General features: G+C 33.1%; 1 protein-coding gene across 1 annotated transcript; it reads right to left on the minus strand.

Annotated features, from left to right (window-relative positions):
- Window positions 1-4,763: 4,763 nt before the first annotated feature.
- On the minus strand, window positions 4,764-8,191 carry LOC107763972 (WUSCHEL-related homeobox 1-like). Its single transcript, XM_016582491.2, has 4 exons — window positions 7,327-8,191; window positions 6,769-7,119; window positions 6,103-6,179; window positions 4,764-5,433 (listed from the first exon to the last, which is right to left on the minus strand). Exons 1-4 carry the CDS (start codon window positions 7,508-7,510, stop codon window positions 4,846-4,848), a joined length of 1,200 nt encoding a protein of 399 aa, XP_016437977.1. The 5' UTR covers window positions 7,511-8,191; the 3' UTR covers window positions 4,764-4,845.
- Between the last annotated feature and the right edge of the window lie 8,452 nt (window positions 8,192-16,643).

The raw sequence follows: 16,643 nt of genomic DNA on the forward strand, positions 1-16,643 counted from the left end.
CTAATTACCCCACCTTCTATAAGGTATAAGTTATCCCGGTGTTAAAATTAACACCGGATATTAAAATTAATACCGGGATAACTTATACCTGGTTTGCTAACCAAACAGAATATTAAGATAGTGTATACGTAGACCTTACCTCTATACTCTAAAAGTAAACAAAGTATTTTCGATACAACTTGGACAAGTAAAAAAAGGAAAGAAGAAATAAAAAGGGTGAGGTGAATGGTCCAAGACGAATCAGGTGTACAATAAAAACAAGGGTTGGCAGTGGTCTATCGTTATCAGATATCTGGTGTGGCATTCTTTCATTTAACATTCTTACATACAGCTGCGCTTCTAGGGTTTTCCTTTTAGAATTTTGAGACATAGAATGAGTGCTCACATGATGACCTCATGATAAATGGCCCCCACTAAAAGAAAGACAAGACGTGAATTTTGATCAGTTGTTTTAACTACAATAGAGAAACTTCTGCATTTCTTTGCTTGCTTATTTATGCCTTTGCCAGTTGCCTCTCTGTATTGTCCCTCTCTTTCCCTGTTTTGTTTCCTTCCCTCCATTTATTGCTCCTCTCCCCCCTTTTTGTTTCCGCTACTACTTTCTTATTTTCTTCAATTCTATTCCCTACATTCTTCTTCTTTTGTCCTATTTTTTATTAAGAAATGCTCCATCCCGTATTCAAGTAGGGTTTAGGGAAAGGTCCAACTCAAGAGATGTGATATAGATAATTTATTCCTAATATAAGTAGTAGTATCTACTTCTTCGGTTCGAACCCATGACTTATGGGTCACACACAAACAATTTTACTGTTACTTTAACAGCTTGTTTGGATGGTTGTTACCTATTGTATAGTATTGTTACTTTAAGTACGATATTTGTTTTAATTGTTACTTAAATTTTTTTGTATCGTATCGTTAAATCTGTCGTTACGTAACAACGAAATGTGTTACTTTATGTAACGACTCATTTGGTGTAGTCGCGTCGTTACCTTGTCTTTTTCTCTCATTTATTATTAAATAATTTTATTTTATCATTTACCCTACCTTTTTATATTATAATTTTACCTCCTATCATAATTTTTCTTTATAATATTGCAGTTTTATTCTTCATATTACTGGTGTGTGATATCATGAAACAACGGCAAACGATACAATCTATCCAAACATTGTATTTATCAAACGATACAGTACAATACAATACGATACATTATGAAACGACACGTAACAACCATTCAAACAAGGCGTAAGACTCCCCTTCAAATTATCAATTATACTGCTACTTAAAAATAAATATCAAACGAAGTATAGTTTTACTGATTTACCTTATATACACGAATGTTATAAGAAGTATCTTATTTACGTATTATATCTTGTTTTAGCAAGGAATTTCATGTAAATTTTTGAGTTGTTAATTCCACTTTTTATTAAGTAAGCTTTAAGTTGCCATTTAGATCTCATGATATAGTGCAATATGATCTTTTGCAGCAACGTGATTATCATTTTTAACTCCTTTGATCAATATAAGGTCTCTGTGCCACCATATGAAAGATTTAATTGGAAAAAAAATGTTTAAAAATATAGAAGATAAGCTCATTTTATTGTGCACTAAGTCAAGAAAACTGTTACGATGCCAGAAATAACTGTCAAGTAGACCCAACGCTTTTTTCCTATAGATGATCTTTAATATATTTAATATCAAGAACATTCAAAGCATCTAGTTGGGTTGTGCTCAAGTAATTTATAATAATATTTAGGGTTGTGGCATGTAATGCTTGACCTAGGAAATTGAACATTAATTGGGAAAGAATTTGAAATATATATCCTCCAAAATAATCGTGGCTAATTAACCAAATTAACAGGAGAAGGATTCGTCACATATTGATTCAAATAAATTAAAGCAAAAGAAGTAGGTTATAATACGCATGTTTGTTTCGTATTCTGACAATAAGAGTGGAAAATAATGGAGAAACTATACAATTTGTTTTAAAAAATGATTTGGAAGTCACCTTTTGAAGAAAAGATAGATCCCTTTTGTCTAAGTCAAGGTAAAAGTTAGGGTAAGAAGGAGGCAAAAAGTACACTTTGGCATGGTGAAGATTCTCAATCACCACCCCCACTCTACAGTTCTTTTATCTCCTTTTATTTTTATTTTTCAGTTTGTACGTAATTATATTTCTTCTTATTCGTCCTTGTCTAACAGATCTGTTCCTTTTCCTGAATTATGATTAGCATGCAGATTTGATGAATCAAGTCTCCTAAAATTTAGTACAAATAAAGAAGTAAAAAAGTGAGAGAAGAAATCAGAACAGTGTCTCGTAAAATCCTATATAGTGACGAATGCAATCCCTCTTATATAAACTTATAACTCCATCAAAGAATCAAATCTCTAAAAGCTTACGAAACCACGATAAAGAGCATCTTTGAAACCATAGCATGTTCCTCAATACTTTTTAGATCTTTAATTAGGAATTAGGATGCATTTAAACCTTAGCATATTCCTCAATACTTTTTAAATCCTCCATTTGAGGTTTACAGATTCTGAACTTGCAATCGAACTCATATTTCGTTTTAATTACTGGGTTCACGTTCAAATATTTTTACATATTTAACTAATAAAATTTCTACTACAAATATAGCATATAAGAAAAAAACTAGCTACTAAGTTTGTTCGAACCCTCTAGATAATATATATAGTAGCTCTGCCCCTGTTGGGAACTCCATATACTAATTTGTAAATCACATAATAAAATTTGTTGGTCATACAATTTGAATTTTACTGAATATGTTAGAGTAATTTGAACATATGCAATGAGTTTCATCTCAAAATCAATTCACAAGTGCAAAATAGCATTTGTGTATGCAAATGTATATACTAGACATAAGCTAGGATGTGTTGTTACCCCAACAAATTTTGCACTGTTTGGCTCAATAGAAACAAGAACACTTTTGAAATTTGTTTGACAAATCTTTGAAACAAATCTTTGACAATCATTGGCGGCCTAAGATGGACTATAATCTATGGAAAGAAATTAATATAGCAACCTATGCAAATGCAATTTTATCTTCGTTAAGACTATATGAAACAAGATGTAAGTGCGATTTCAAACTCTCACCCACCAAGATAGAAAAAAAGAAAAGGAGAGAAAAGAAAACGAAAGAATTGATCATGATGCTGAACTCAATAAAGGACATGCATAGTGTGAAATATGAATGCATGGTATTGTGTAATACATGTTAGTACAAAGAGTTGATGAGCTACAAAGAAACACTCAGAAAACCACGAAGAAATAGTCAAAAAAGTTATACCATACAAAAAATCAAAAGAAGGAGGAAGCAATAATTCAGTGTAGGTTAGAAAACCCAGTGTTTGTCTGTGAAAGAGCCTAAGGAGATTCACGAATTGTCTAACACAACAAAAGGTACTAACCACTGCCAAAGATAAAATTGTACGATAAAGAAAAACGAGGACCGCAAAAAACCCTAGCTATTGCAGCTGGAAACAAAACCTGCAGGCTTTAAATTTCAACTTTTTCTTTCTTTCTTTCTACATGTTCAGTTTGAGTTAATTCTAAAGTTATCCTCTCATTCTGATTATAAATTCTTTTTGTCAAAGTCTAATGGCCCTTCCCTTCTGAATTTCTTTTATACAGACTCTGCATGTACATGGCTCAGTATCGACGTGTCAATACTTCTTCTTATTATAATTCTAACTTTGCATAGAAAGCAACTGCACCTATTTATTGGAAACTATGGCTCTTCCATGCGCTCTCAAAGGGTAAATAGAAAGCAACTTCTCTTCATATAAAATGAATTTTTTGTGCAACTCAACTTCAAAACTTATCTCATACTATAAGATAAGGATTGCTCAAAACTATATAATTAGGGAATATTCTTTTGTCATTGTGAGACTTCTCACGGACTAGACGACGTATGAAGTGTAGATAGTATAATATGGGGAATCTAACATGGAGTAAATCAAGAAATATAACGGGGTTTGACTCTTATATCATATTAATTAAGAAGATGAACCATACACATATATCAATCCAAAAGCTAACTCATGAAATTAGGAATGATCAAAATTACATAAGAAGATATAATAACAAACTATCGTTGCTCATCAAATAATTAATCATAATCTAAATGTGTTAGAATATTAGGCTTGCATCTTCTGTTTAATTGGTTCCACTGGCCCCACCGCCAGCTTAATCTAGCAATATACTAAATCTAGCTCACATTTGCTTTTCAAACCGAAGCATGCAGTCGTTTATTTCTTTTTAATTTTTTAATAGAATGTAGGCTCATCAACTTATCCTATCCTATATGTGTCAAACTTAGTAAAGGAGAGGAGTGTAAAACTGTTACTAATATCCGAATCACATCAACATATAAACTGTTCAAATCCATATTTCAATTTTCATCATCCACTTCTGTCCCCCACCCCACCCCCAAAAAAAAAATTATCTTCGCCCCATATAAGATACAAAAAAGTGTATATATATATATATATATATATATATATATATATATATATATATATATCAACTTTATAAGAGTCAGATTAATTTTTAGGATTAATGACATTTTCGGCTAAACAAGAGGCCAACTGCTCTCAACATCAGAATTTCTACGATAGCTACAACATAATTACCCCCAAAAATAAGTAGTAAAAGCGTTGCATACACATGATACAAATGCATTTACGGCAATCTTCGATTTCCCGAAAGGATACATATATCATTGAACCACAACATTACTAATAATAGGGAAAAAATCCCATCATTAATTTTAAGTTACATAAATAGGAAGAGACTAAGAAATTAAAGCACCCTGTCTCTAGATCCCTTAGTTTTTAAGTGGAAGAAACTCAAAAAACTGGTAATGACTACCACTAAAGTTACTGTTCGAGTTAGCATCGGCCCCTGATATCTCTACTTCATCCTTCTCCGAAAAATTATTATCGTCGTTGTTATCATTGCTGCTGCGGAGAGGAAACAATTCAAGGGTCTGAGATTCTTCCTGTCCTTCGTCTCCAACAATGTTTTCCATATTTTCGTGTTTACGATTATCTGTTCTAAAGGGTGCTATAAATATATTGAGATGATCTTTGGTTTTGAAGAGTTGCTTTGGCTCCATTGTCGTTCTTGGTGTTGATGGAGTATTACTACTGCATATTATTGGAGAAGTAGTTCCAGATATAGTATTACTAATTGCTGCAGTAGATGAGTTGATGTTCATGAGATGATGATGGGGGGTGGTGGAGGTGGGTGGTGAACAAGACAAATGCATCATCTGCCACGTGGCATTCCTTTGATCAGCTAGTAATAGGCTCCTTCTTTGTTCTCCTTCATCGAATGGTATCCATCTTTCTGCTGCTACTCTACATTCTGCCACTCCTCCTGCTGCTGCTGCTTTTGTTGTTGCCACAGTTTTCTGTAAATTTATTGCAATGCAAAAAAAATCATCAATTTACTTGTTACAACTATTTCATGCAACGTTTATTATCTTTCTCTAGTGAAAAGTAACAACCCTAGTTTGACCAATGTTCATAGGCATAGCAAAATGTTTAGTTTCTTTATCCGTATATTTCATTAGTTCTTGATTTGATAGAGCATTATACCTATGCTATATGGAAAGTCAAATATCACAGAAGAGGGTTGGGAAATGTCTTTTCTTGATAGGATGGATCATGGGTGCCCATATCACTTGTCTAATGAAATGTAAAAGCACAAAATCCCAAAACCCTAGCTATTTAGCTATTCATTCAACTAGCTACGTACGTACAGAATTGGCAGCCCCAACAGAAAGGAAGAATCACAGCTTTTGGACCCTTTTATATTTCCCAAGAAATATTGCTTTTGTTAATTTACTGCCTAGCTACGGCGTGATCAATAAATAGATCTTCCTTTTTCACCTTGGGCTGTTTTTTTTTTACTGAAACAAAACAATATCTATACTTTTTCTATGATCTTCTAATCATAACAACATAATGACCTGTTTAAGGAATTTTAATTGCTTTTTAATTTGGTTGTGAAAAAGAGAATTCAGAGTCTAAGGAGAGAGAAAAGAAAAAGGCAAATGAAAAAATATATAGGGAAGGACCTCTGCAAGAGTACTGCAGTTTGTTGGGGATGGCCAGTTCTTGGTCTGTTCAATTTCAAATCCTGTCCTATTTGCCCCTGCGATATCGACGACAAACACAAAAACAAAAGAGTAAAGAAAATTTTTATATCTCAAGCAACAATCGGAATGGAAGAAGAAAAAGCATATCTCTCAAAATCCAAACACGAATGCAACTTTACATTTTAAATAACAACAAAATACGAGTGTGGATGGATTGGAAAAGAATAAAAGAATATTTAGTGTATCATCACACGCTATCAAACAAATTTCTCTCTTTCATGTATCATTCTCATTGCATGTCTTTTTGTTAAGTTGCATGTTGTGCACCACCCCTTCAAGATTTATAACATAATACTTGTTCTAATTTTCAAGATTTTCACATGTATAAATATTTGGAGTTTAAATAAATATTTGTGAGTTCAATAAACTCATCATGTGGAGGAGCCATGTTCATTGAAGGGGTTCAACACTTCAATTAGATTTCCTTTGCCGGAAAATTGTACTGAAAATTCTTTTATGTGTATATATATAAATTGTTGAATCTTCTAAATACAAATATTTATAAATAGTTACTATAAATCTTTTGATAAATTTCTGACTTTAATCCGGCATAAACTATACACAAGCAGATGGATTAACGTATACCTGATTCTTTCCTTTCGGTGTTTTCAGGGTTACAATTACTACGAGACTGATCATCTCCACCACCAGCAGCATTTGCAGCACCTCCACCAGCAGCGGATTCAAGTTGACGGCGTCGTTTTTGGCGTTCCCTAGCCTTGTGATTTTGAAACCAGTAAAAAACATTCTTGCCTTCAATTTTCCCATAGCGTCGAAGTTGAGCAGTAATATGCTGAATCTGTTCAGCTGAAGGGGTTCTCGTGCCACGTCGATACAACTCCTCTAGGGTTTGAAGTTGTTCTGGAGTTGGATTCCAACGTGAGCTCACAACTAATTGTTGTGTATTAAAATCTCTCTTATTTTGCTCACTCATAGCTGCGTGAAAAAGAAAAAAAATTGCAACCATTAAATTAAATAATATGGCTATTCGTTAGATCTGTTGATATATGACTTTTTTTATATACGAAGGAAGACAAAGTATCAATGTCACGCATGCAAAAAAAGGAACGGAAAGGGTAAAAAGAGAAAAGTAGAAAGACAACTCTATATAGTATATATAATCTCTAGCAGTTAATTACTTACCAAGCTGATGGTGATTAAGTGCAACAAAATTTTCGCCATGAATACTTCTTAAACAAGTTGGATTAGTAGAAATATTAGCAGTGGGAAGATGAGGTACTCTTGGCATTAGTGGACGAAGCTTTCTTCCATTGAATGAATCCTGCATGTTGAAATCTCCCCCGTCGTTGTAACCCATCATCCACATTTTTTTAAAACTAGGGCTTAGCTTCTAATTAATTAAGAGATGGGGCTTAATTAGTTCAAGCGGTGGATGTTTTTGAGTTTATGAAAAGAGAAAGAAGGAAGTTTAAAGAGAATGGAGGTGATCTTTTAAGTTACAAGAATTAACTATAAGTGGTCAATCGAGTTTCAAAGTAAGAAAAGGTATATATTGTAATGGTAAAAGTAAAAGAGAGAAAGAAATAGGGGGAGAATAACTAAAATGGGTGACTTTTAAGGGTGGGGAGAGGGAGCTGAAGACAAGGAATTTGGCAAGATTCAGGAGAAAGAGATGGAACAATAGAGACAGAAAGAAAGAGAGAAGGAGAGAGACAAAGAAAGAAGATAGAATGGTGTCGGTTGAAATTGAAACAAAGTGATCAAAACATGAGGTTGACTAGGCTTGAATTTTACAAATAAAATTGTTTTGACATGTAGCTTAGTAGTATGTAGGACTACACTGATATCTCAATTCTCAAGGCGTGAGAGAGGAGACAAATTAGACAGAGAGAAAAGGAAAGACTGGCCTGGTGAGAGAAAGCAAAATGGAATAAGGAAGGAAAGGAAAAGGGGAATTAAGAAGAGAGAATGAAATGAAACAAAAAGAAAGAAAGAAGAAGGCGTGGAATTCTGGGAGAGAAGAGAGATATCGATAAATGTGAAGGAAAAACGACGTGACGATCATGAGGGTTATCATAAGCCTCATCACCACCCCTAGCTCATTTATTGTTCTTTCCTTGTCCTCTCCCTTTCACACTTATTCTCAATCCGAACTGCCCCCTCTATCTCCATAGTTCCCTCTTTAATTATGGTAAATAAATAACAAAATCATTCGCTATCTACTTTTAATTATATAAATAATATCATATTTAAATTATAGATTAAGGTATGAGTGTGCATTAATTGACTACGGATATATGATCGAGACAGTTACTTCGTCCGTTTACTTTTAATTTGTTCACTTTTAACTTTGTATTCTCTTCGGAAAAATAAATAAAGTATGTATTTTACAATTGTACCCATAATAATGATCACATTTTCAAAAGTCTTGGAAAATAATTTGAGGAATGAATGATTAATGATAGGGGTAAAACATAAAAAAAACATTATCTTTCTCTTGATTTAGTATAGTGGACAAGTAAAAGTGAAAATGTATTTGTAGTATAGTTGACAAGTAAAAGTGAATGGAGGGAGTAATATTTACTTATTGGATTGATATAAATATTAAGTGTGTGTAAACTTTTAATATATTACCCCCACTCTTGAGTACTCCTCTACTTTTTATATACCACCTTCTTCATAACTTAAAAATCAAAAATTAAACACCTCTTCTTATATCCATATCTTTCTTTTTCCTTCATAACCTTTTTTCTTTTTTCTCTTTGTTTACCGGGCGCGTATCACTTTTTTTTTTCTTTTCTAAATTCGTAGAATTCATTCGAGTATTTTACATTGAGTTTATTTTAATTATAATCCTTAGCTTCCTTGAGAGTTGAACCGTATATAACCAGAGCTTTATATTAGAAAGTTATAAGGAAATCCCTGGAATGAGGACGGTGTATACAGGGGCGGATGCAACAATCGAGTGCCGGGTTCAACTGAACTCAGTGGATATGAACCCATAACTTTAAATATACTATGGGTTCAATGCTAAAGACATTAAAGATTGAACACATAGAGTTTAAATCCTAGATCCGCCTCTGATTGTATATAAATATAGTTTCAATCCTATCAATTTGCTATTACTGTACAATATTTCTCCTCTTGGGTTGGGTGTAAGGAAGTTGGTCTATCATGTTACAAGAAAATAACAATATGCATCAGTACGAAGAGCTTGTAAACATGTGATTTATTCATATTTATCTGAACACGCGTATATATGAAATTTGATTGAGAATACTTGGAAAGATAAAAATAAAAAAAAAAAAACAATAAAAGACTATTCGCAAACAAGAAATTTTGGTACTCGTGAGTTTTTTTTCTTTTTTGATTCCCTTTGATCTTCTTTATTTGAGTTATTACTCCTTTGGTGACTCGAAGGGAATCGCTGACCATCGGAGCAACCTCTTCTTGTCTTGGTACTAGTGATTGCGCACATAATTAAGTCGCCAAAACCATAATATTATTTAAATCCTGAATTCTTTTCTTCTCCGGGGGAATAAATGGTGTTTTTGCATGAGATCTTAGGACTCATTTGTTCATACAAAAAAAAAATTGTTTGTCCATGAAATTTTTCAAGTTTCTTTAAAAGAAAAAAATTCAAAAATGAATTTTTCAACAAAAAATCAAATTCTTTCCCACTAACAAAACTGTAACATTTTTCTTAAAGTAAAATGCATGTCCAAATATAATTCAAATTTCAAATACCATTTTTCAATTGAACTTCGAATACTAAATTTTTTAAAAAATTATAATTTTTATATCAAAACACCTACTTAATTCTTAATACACGTCCAGAATAGGGTGTAACTAAAGCAGGGGGTAGGTTAACATGCATGTTTTAGGTGCAATGAAAATGACTGTCCTCAAAACAGAATCTTGTCTATACTCCCTATATAGCTCTCTTGTAGGTGTGTTCCCTGTGCGTGTATGTCTGTATCTCAATTCCATCTCTACTAATTACTATATATACAGCCCACTTGACTCCAATACTGAGCCATCTGAATCCTCATTATTAAGGAATGATATATCATATCCTCCATATATATTCTATTTAATAATGTATTTTTAAATAAATCTGATATATTGTGGCAGCCTGCAGGTATACTAATGGTGAACAGTATTCTTGAGTTTAGTGTCGTCATGAAAAATCAGTATCAACGCTACTGTTTCAGAATTTGCTTATCCATCGAATTTTTGCATGCCAAAATGGGTCAACCTCTATATTTCATGTATATATATAGGTTAAAGCTTACAGTTACAGTAATAGGCTTTACAATATATGTCTCTAGCTACTTTTTCTTCCCCTTTCCCAACGCACAAACCAATCCCCATATATATTCACTGCTTCCCTATAGGCTAGTAGAGTTTCTCTTTTTTTTTTTCTTTTTTTTTTTTAGGGTAACTAGATGTGTAATTTTTGCTGCAACGGTTTCATTGTCCTTGAACTAGCCATGTAAAAAAAGAGGAAGGAGATTGGATAGTTGATTTAAACACAAGTTGGGACAAGACAAAGAAGGGACTCTTGGAACTGTGTGAAGACTATAAACGCCTCAGGGATCCAGGTTGCAGCTACTGGTTATGGTCCCAGTATAAAATTCGATGGTGATGGAACCTACTGTTTGCCGATTCCATTGATATGTTTTACTATAAATTATGCACGGAGTAGATATGTGGTGGTACTACATTATATTCCAACGGATAAAAAAAGAATCATCATATGCAATAATTAATTTGATTGAACATAATATTTAAGAATGTAGAGAAAACTTTCGAATATTATGATTTTAGTTAAACGTGTGAATAACATATCAAAATTTAATATGTTTTGAATCTTGTAGTCTTAAGTGCAAGTTCTTAAGGGTAAAATAGGAAAGTAGGAATTAACCAGTTTTTTATGCAGCTCTTAGGCTATGGGTTCATCGGAACCACCATTTTCAACGGAGTGTTGATATATATGTGAAAACTTACAAATTTTCAATGAATACACACTAAAAAAGTTTGAGAAATGTATATTTTTAGCCGCTCCCAAAAATAATAGCAGATAATTTTTTGTTTTTACATGTGTGTTATATACATGATCTACATATTTTATATACTCTTTGGCTAGTGAATGCAATTAGTTTGTGCCGACCGGCTATATTTTATCCTAAAAAGTTTTACTAAAGTTTCAAATATATACATACCTGATTAAAAATTAAAATTTCCTACTTGGAAAGAATAACAATAATTTTTAGAAACAAAAATCCAAAATAATAATAAGAAAAAAGTTTTGATATTACTATAAAATCTCCGGAAAAAATAATAATTTGGAATTACCAATCTATAACGATTCAAAGTTTTAATTTAGGAAATGTGGTGCAATAAGATAGCAGGGATATAGGTGGAAGTACAATTTTTCCTGTGTTCTTTGTCTGAGTTGGATAAGCTGCGCTTTGTTTTGCTCTATATGATTAATGAGATGGTGTTCAGGTTTACCAAAAAAAAATACGGAACAATAACGAACAAATTTATCCAACAAGTTAACCTTTTATCTTGAGATATTTGCGATTCCAACGGGAAATGCTTCAATCTCAATCTAAAATAAAGTCGGGTTAAAATGTCATTATATGGGAGATGGACCTTTAAAAGTAGAGGGAATGTCATGTTTATTGACCAAAAAAATAAAAGAATTAATCTAAATAGCTTACAGGTAATTTTAAATTTAAGCGATTAGATGGACGACTATTTAAGTTAATTCTTCTTAACTTGCTGTTTCAGCCTATCTTTAAACCAAACTCTCTTGGCAGTGATTTTTGGGATCTGTACTATATCAGCTAATAAAAATAAATGGTGAATTGTTACAGCTATATTGTAAAGATCCCAAAAATCACTGCTAAGAGAGTTTGGTTTAAAGATAGGCTGAAACAGCAAGTTAAGAAGAATTAACTTAAATAGTCGTCCATCTAATCGCTTAAATTTAAAATTACCTAGGAATATGTAATATATAAATAATTCAGAAATAATATATATATAATTGTATATAAATAGTATAATCCATATACACCGACTAAAAAAAATAATGAATATGACTGATTATTTGTATAAATATCCTGCATTATTCCAATTTTTGTGAATTGTACGGATGGCCCAGTCCAAAGTGCGGAAGACCCCAACTAGCCCAGATTAAGGCTGTATTGTGGTCCAGGCCCAGCCCGGGACCGGCCCAGGACCGTGGGCCAAACGGGCCGGTTCAAGCGGACCCGGTCTCTAGTGGTGCATAAGCCCATAGCGGGCCGGTCCAACTCAAATAGCCCGTGAGCCCGGGACGGCAGGCAGGCCTGGGCCGGTTCAACCGGGCCCCAACGGCTATTTTTTAAAAAAAATAAAAATGACCAACGGTCATATTTTTAAAATCTAGCCGTTGGCCATCAAAATTCAACCATTTGGCATTTTAAAAAATAGTCATTTAGCCCCCAAACTTTATTTTAACCCCAAACTTTTTATAATTACACTTTTTCCCAATTCTCAACTATAAATACCCCACATCTTTCATTTTTACTCACAAATTCATCAATCTCTCTCTAATTTTCTTCTATAATTGCTTACTTTATTATTGCAATTTCGTGAAAAATTATGAAGTTGGTGAATTGAAGTATTCAAGTCTTCAAGTCTTCAACGATATTCAATTTTCAAGAAGTTGTTCGTCAATTTGGTAAACTCGTTCCAACTCTTAAGTTTTAATATTATAGTTTTGTTAGTTTTATTTAGTATAATTATAATTAATATGGCATTTTCTTTGAAAAAATTTTTTGGTGGTAAGGGGTAAGAGAAAATCTAAAATTGGTGAATCTAGTAGCCAAGCTACTACTCTTCCCCCGGCTCCCCGACCCAGACTGTTACCCGTCCTCCTCTACCTATTATTCTTGATAGTGATAACCCTTGTTTTCAATTTTTCGATAGTCAATCTTGCCATGATGTTGCACCACGTCAACAATTAAATGAAGAAGTTATGAATGCTCTTTATCCTAATGAAACTATCTTTGAAAATGATGAGGAAAATGATGATTTAGATGAAACGCAACCGGATTTAGATGATACACCTACTAGTCCTGTTAATAACCAAATGATGCCCCGCCTGACCCTCCTGTAGTAACCCCTACTTTTAATAGACAACTTGTAAACGGCCTGAAACATCTCTTGTTTGGCACTTTTTTACTCAACTAAGAGAACAAAATAAGGCTAAGTGTAAAACTTGTGGGTCTCAACTAGTTCATAAATTTACTGGAGACCGTAGCGGTACGGGTAGTTTGACTAGACACATAAAGACACACCATAGAGATAAAGCTAGATTTTTACAAATGAAAGTTGCGCAAGAGGGGACAAGTGTAGATACTACGGTTAACCCTAGTACAGGTTCAAATCTAGTTCAATCGGGAATTAACACTGTTACCGGTGGCATTTTATATTATGATCCAAATAAAGATCGTGAAGAATTGGCAAAAATAGTTACTGTTATGTGCTTACCCTATAGTTTTCCTTCTAACCCTCATTTTGTGCATTATATTAGAAGAGTTTTTAATCCTACTTATAAAGGATGGCATCACGCAACCGTAAAGAGCGATATTTATAAATATAAACATGAATATGAACAATATTTGCGATATTTATTTACTCATATAGATTGTCGCATTGCTATTATTATTGATATTGGTAGAAGTGGTAATGACTGCGATTATCTAACTGTTACAAGTCATTCGATAGATGAGGAGTGGATAATGCAAAAGCGCATTATTGCTTATAGAATAATTAATTCACGCCACACAGGTAAGTTTATTGCTAGCACAGTTGCAGATATTTGTAGATATTTTTGCATTAGAGATAAAATTATGTCGGTTTCAATGGATAATGCTTCTAGTAACACTAACGCTATAGGCTTTCTTACAACTACACTAAATCCTGCATTTAGTAATATTTTTCATGTTAGATGTAATCATATTTACCATTTAATCGTCGGTGCTGGTATGAAAGTTTTAAATGTAGAAATTGAAAAGGTTAAAATGGCTCTTAATTGGCTTTTTTATTCAAACCGTAGAAGTAGACTTAGAGACTATTTTAAAAAATGTGATGAATTTGGCCTTAGAGAAAGAAAGGTTCCTAAAGCTTGTCCAACTAGATGGAATTACATGTATGAAAGTTTAGTTGTTGCATATGAATATAGGAACCCAATAAGCGCAACATATAATGCTCGTGTGGTGATGGTGATGGTGACGATGATGAGCACCTTACAAATCAAGATTGGAGTAATGTTAAAATGCTTGTAGACTTTTTAGAACAATTTCATATTGCTACAAATGAATTATCTGGACAATATTATCCTACTATTTCTAACTGTTTAGTTTATATTGCAGCACTTGTAGATTTATTTACTCAATTTTCAGAGGGTGGAGTAATTTATCAAGAAGCTATTAATTCTATGAAAGCTAAGTTTAAAAAATATTTTTTCTCTATCCCCCTATTTTTGGTGTTGCTGCATTGTTAAATCCTACAATAAAATTAGGAGGTCCTCACTTTTGGTATTCAAAAATTTATAACGCTTTATCACTTTCAGCTGAGGAATTTGCTACACTTGGAGATGCAAAAGCCTCATTAAAATAACTGCTCAAACAATTTATAATGCTTATCAACTTGCCTTAGATCAAGCTAGACCAAATGTTCCAACTCCTCCTTTGTCTAGTTCGCAAGCATCTAAAAGAACTGCGGGCCTAAAAGCCCTTAGTTCTTGGATGGAGTTCAGGGGTTCTCAAGGTGATAATTTTGGTGATATTTCACAACTAAATGAGCTTCAAGTTTATTTGTCGCAGGGACTTGAATCAGAGAATCCCGACGGCTCCTTCGATGTTTTGGAATGGTGGAAGGACAAACAAAAACACTATCCGATTCTTTCAAGGATGGCTCGAGATATTTTAAGTGTTCAAGCTTCAACAGTGGCATCGGAGAGCGCATTCAGTCAAGCGAGACTTCAAATCGGTGATCATAGAGCGTCTATGAGGGAGAGCTTGAAAAAATCAATACTCTTCAGAGATTGGATCCGTTCGGAAAGAAGAAATTTTGGACTTGCAGAATCACAACCGGAGATAGATGAAGCTTATGAAGAAATGCTAGCGGAACTTGCACAGGATGTTGCTTCGCCCGGAAGAGGTGATGAACAAGCTTCTTTTCCACCACCACCAACGAAAATTCCTCCGGACCTTGAATGATTTATGAGATTTGTTAGAGATAATACATAGACTAACATGTAACTTGTATTTTGGCACATCTTCCTTAGTTTTTTTCCTTTTAATGGTGGTATTAGTACCTTGTTATGCTCATTCCATTGGGGGGAGGAAGACTAAGAAAGATATTGTCATTCTTTGTTAATGTCGTAATAGTAAAATATATAAGACATTCCCTTGAATATTTCTTTGCAATTTATTTTGTGTTTAAATTTGATATAGTATATATTATATATCTAATACATATAAAACTATATATATATATATATATAGCTATATATGATTATATATACATATGTTTTGGGGAATATATTCTGGAGTAAAAGATAACACCCTCCTCCTCAGCATAAATTCCCAACTTCTCTAAACTATATATATATATATATATATATATATATATATATATACATACATATATATAAGGCAATACATACTATACATACTATATATACTATATATATTTATATAGCTATATATAAGCAATTTATACTAGTATATACATATATAGTTTACAAGAAAGTGCCTTAGATAAAAAAAATTAAAAAAAATAGCTTATATATATATATGTATATATATATAAGGCACTATATATATCTCTAATACATATAAACTATATATATATATATATATATATATATATATATATATATACATACATATATATAAGGCAATATATATTACATAAGGCAATATATAATTATATATACACATAATACACCCTTATATATACATACTATATATACTATATATATTTATATAGCTATATATAAGCAATTTATACTAGTATATACATATATAGTTTACAAGAAAGTGCCTTAGATTAAAAAAATTAAAAAAATAGTCCGGAACGAAAAAAGCCCGTTAGGCTCGTTTAGGGCCGCGGGCCCGGCCCATTTAGCCCGGGACCATGTGGGTTTAGGAACGGCGTGGGCCGGTTCCACACATTGGGACCGTTTGGCCCGGGATCGCCTCAGCTCGGCCCGACAAAGTCAAGGCCCGTTTAGGCCCGTTTGGCCCGGGCTCGGACTACAATACAGCCTTAGCCCAGATACTTACCAGCTAGATAGATGCTTCATCATTTTGCACAGGGAACACAACAAAGATGGCCTTTGCAGATCCGAGGCTTTTACATCTGTACTAGATTTTAGGGTCACAATTGAACATATACTCACTTTACAAAAAAAATTGCAAGCTCTCCCTTTTTAC

The sequence above is a fragment of the Nicotiana tabacum genome, chromosome 6, assembly GCF_000715075.1.
Source record: "Nicotiana tabacum cultivar K326 chromosome 6, ASM71507v2, whole genome shotgun sequence".
In the NCBI taxonomy this organism is placed as follows: Eukaryota; Viridiplantae; Streptophyta; class Magnoliopsida; order Solanales; family Solanaceae; genus Nicotiana; species Nicotiana tabacum.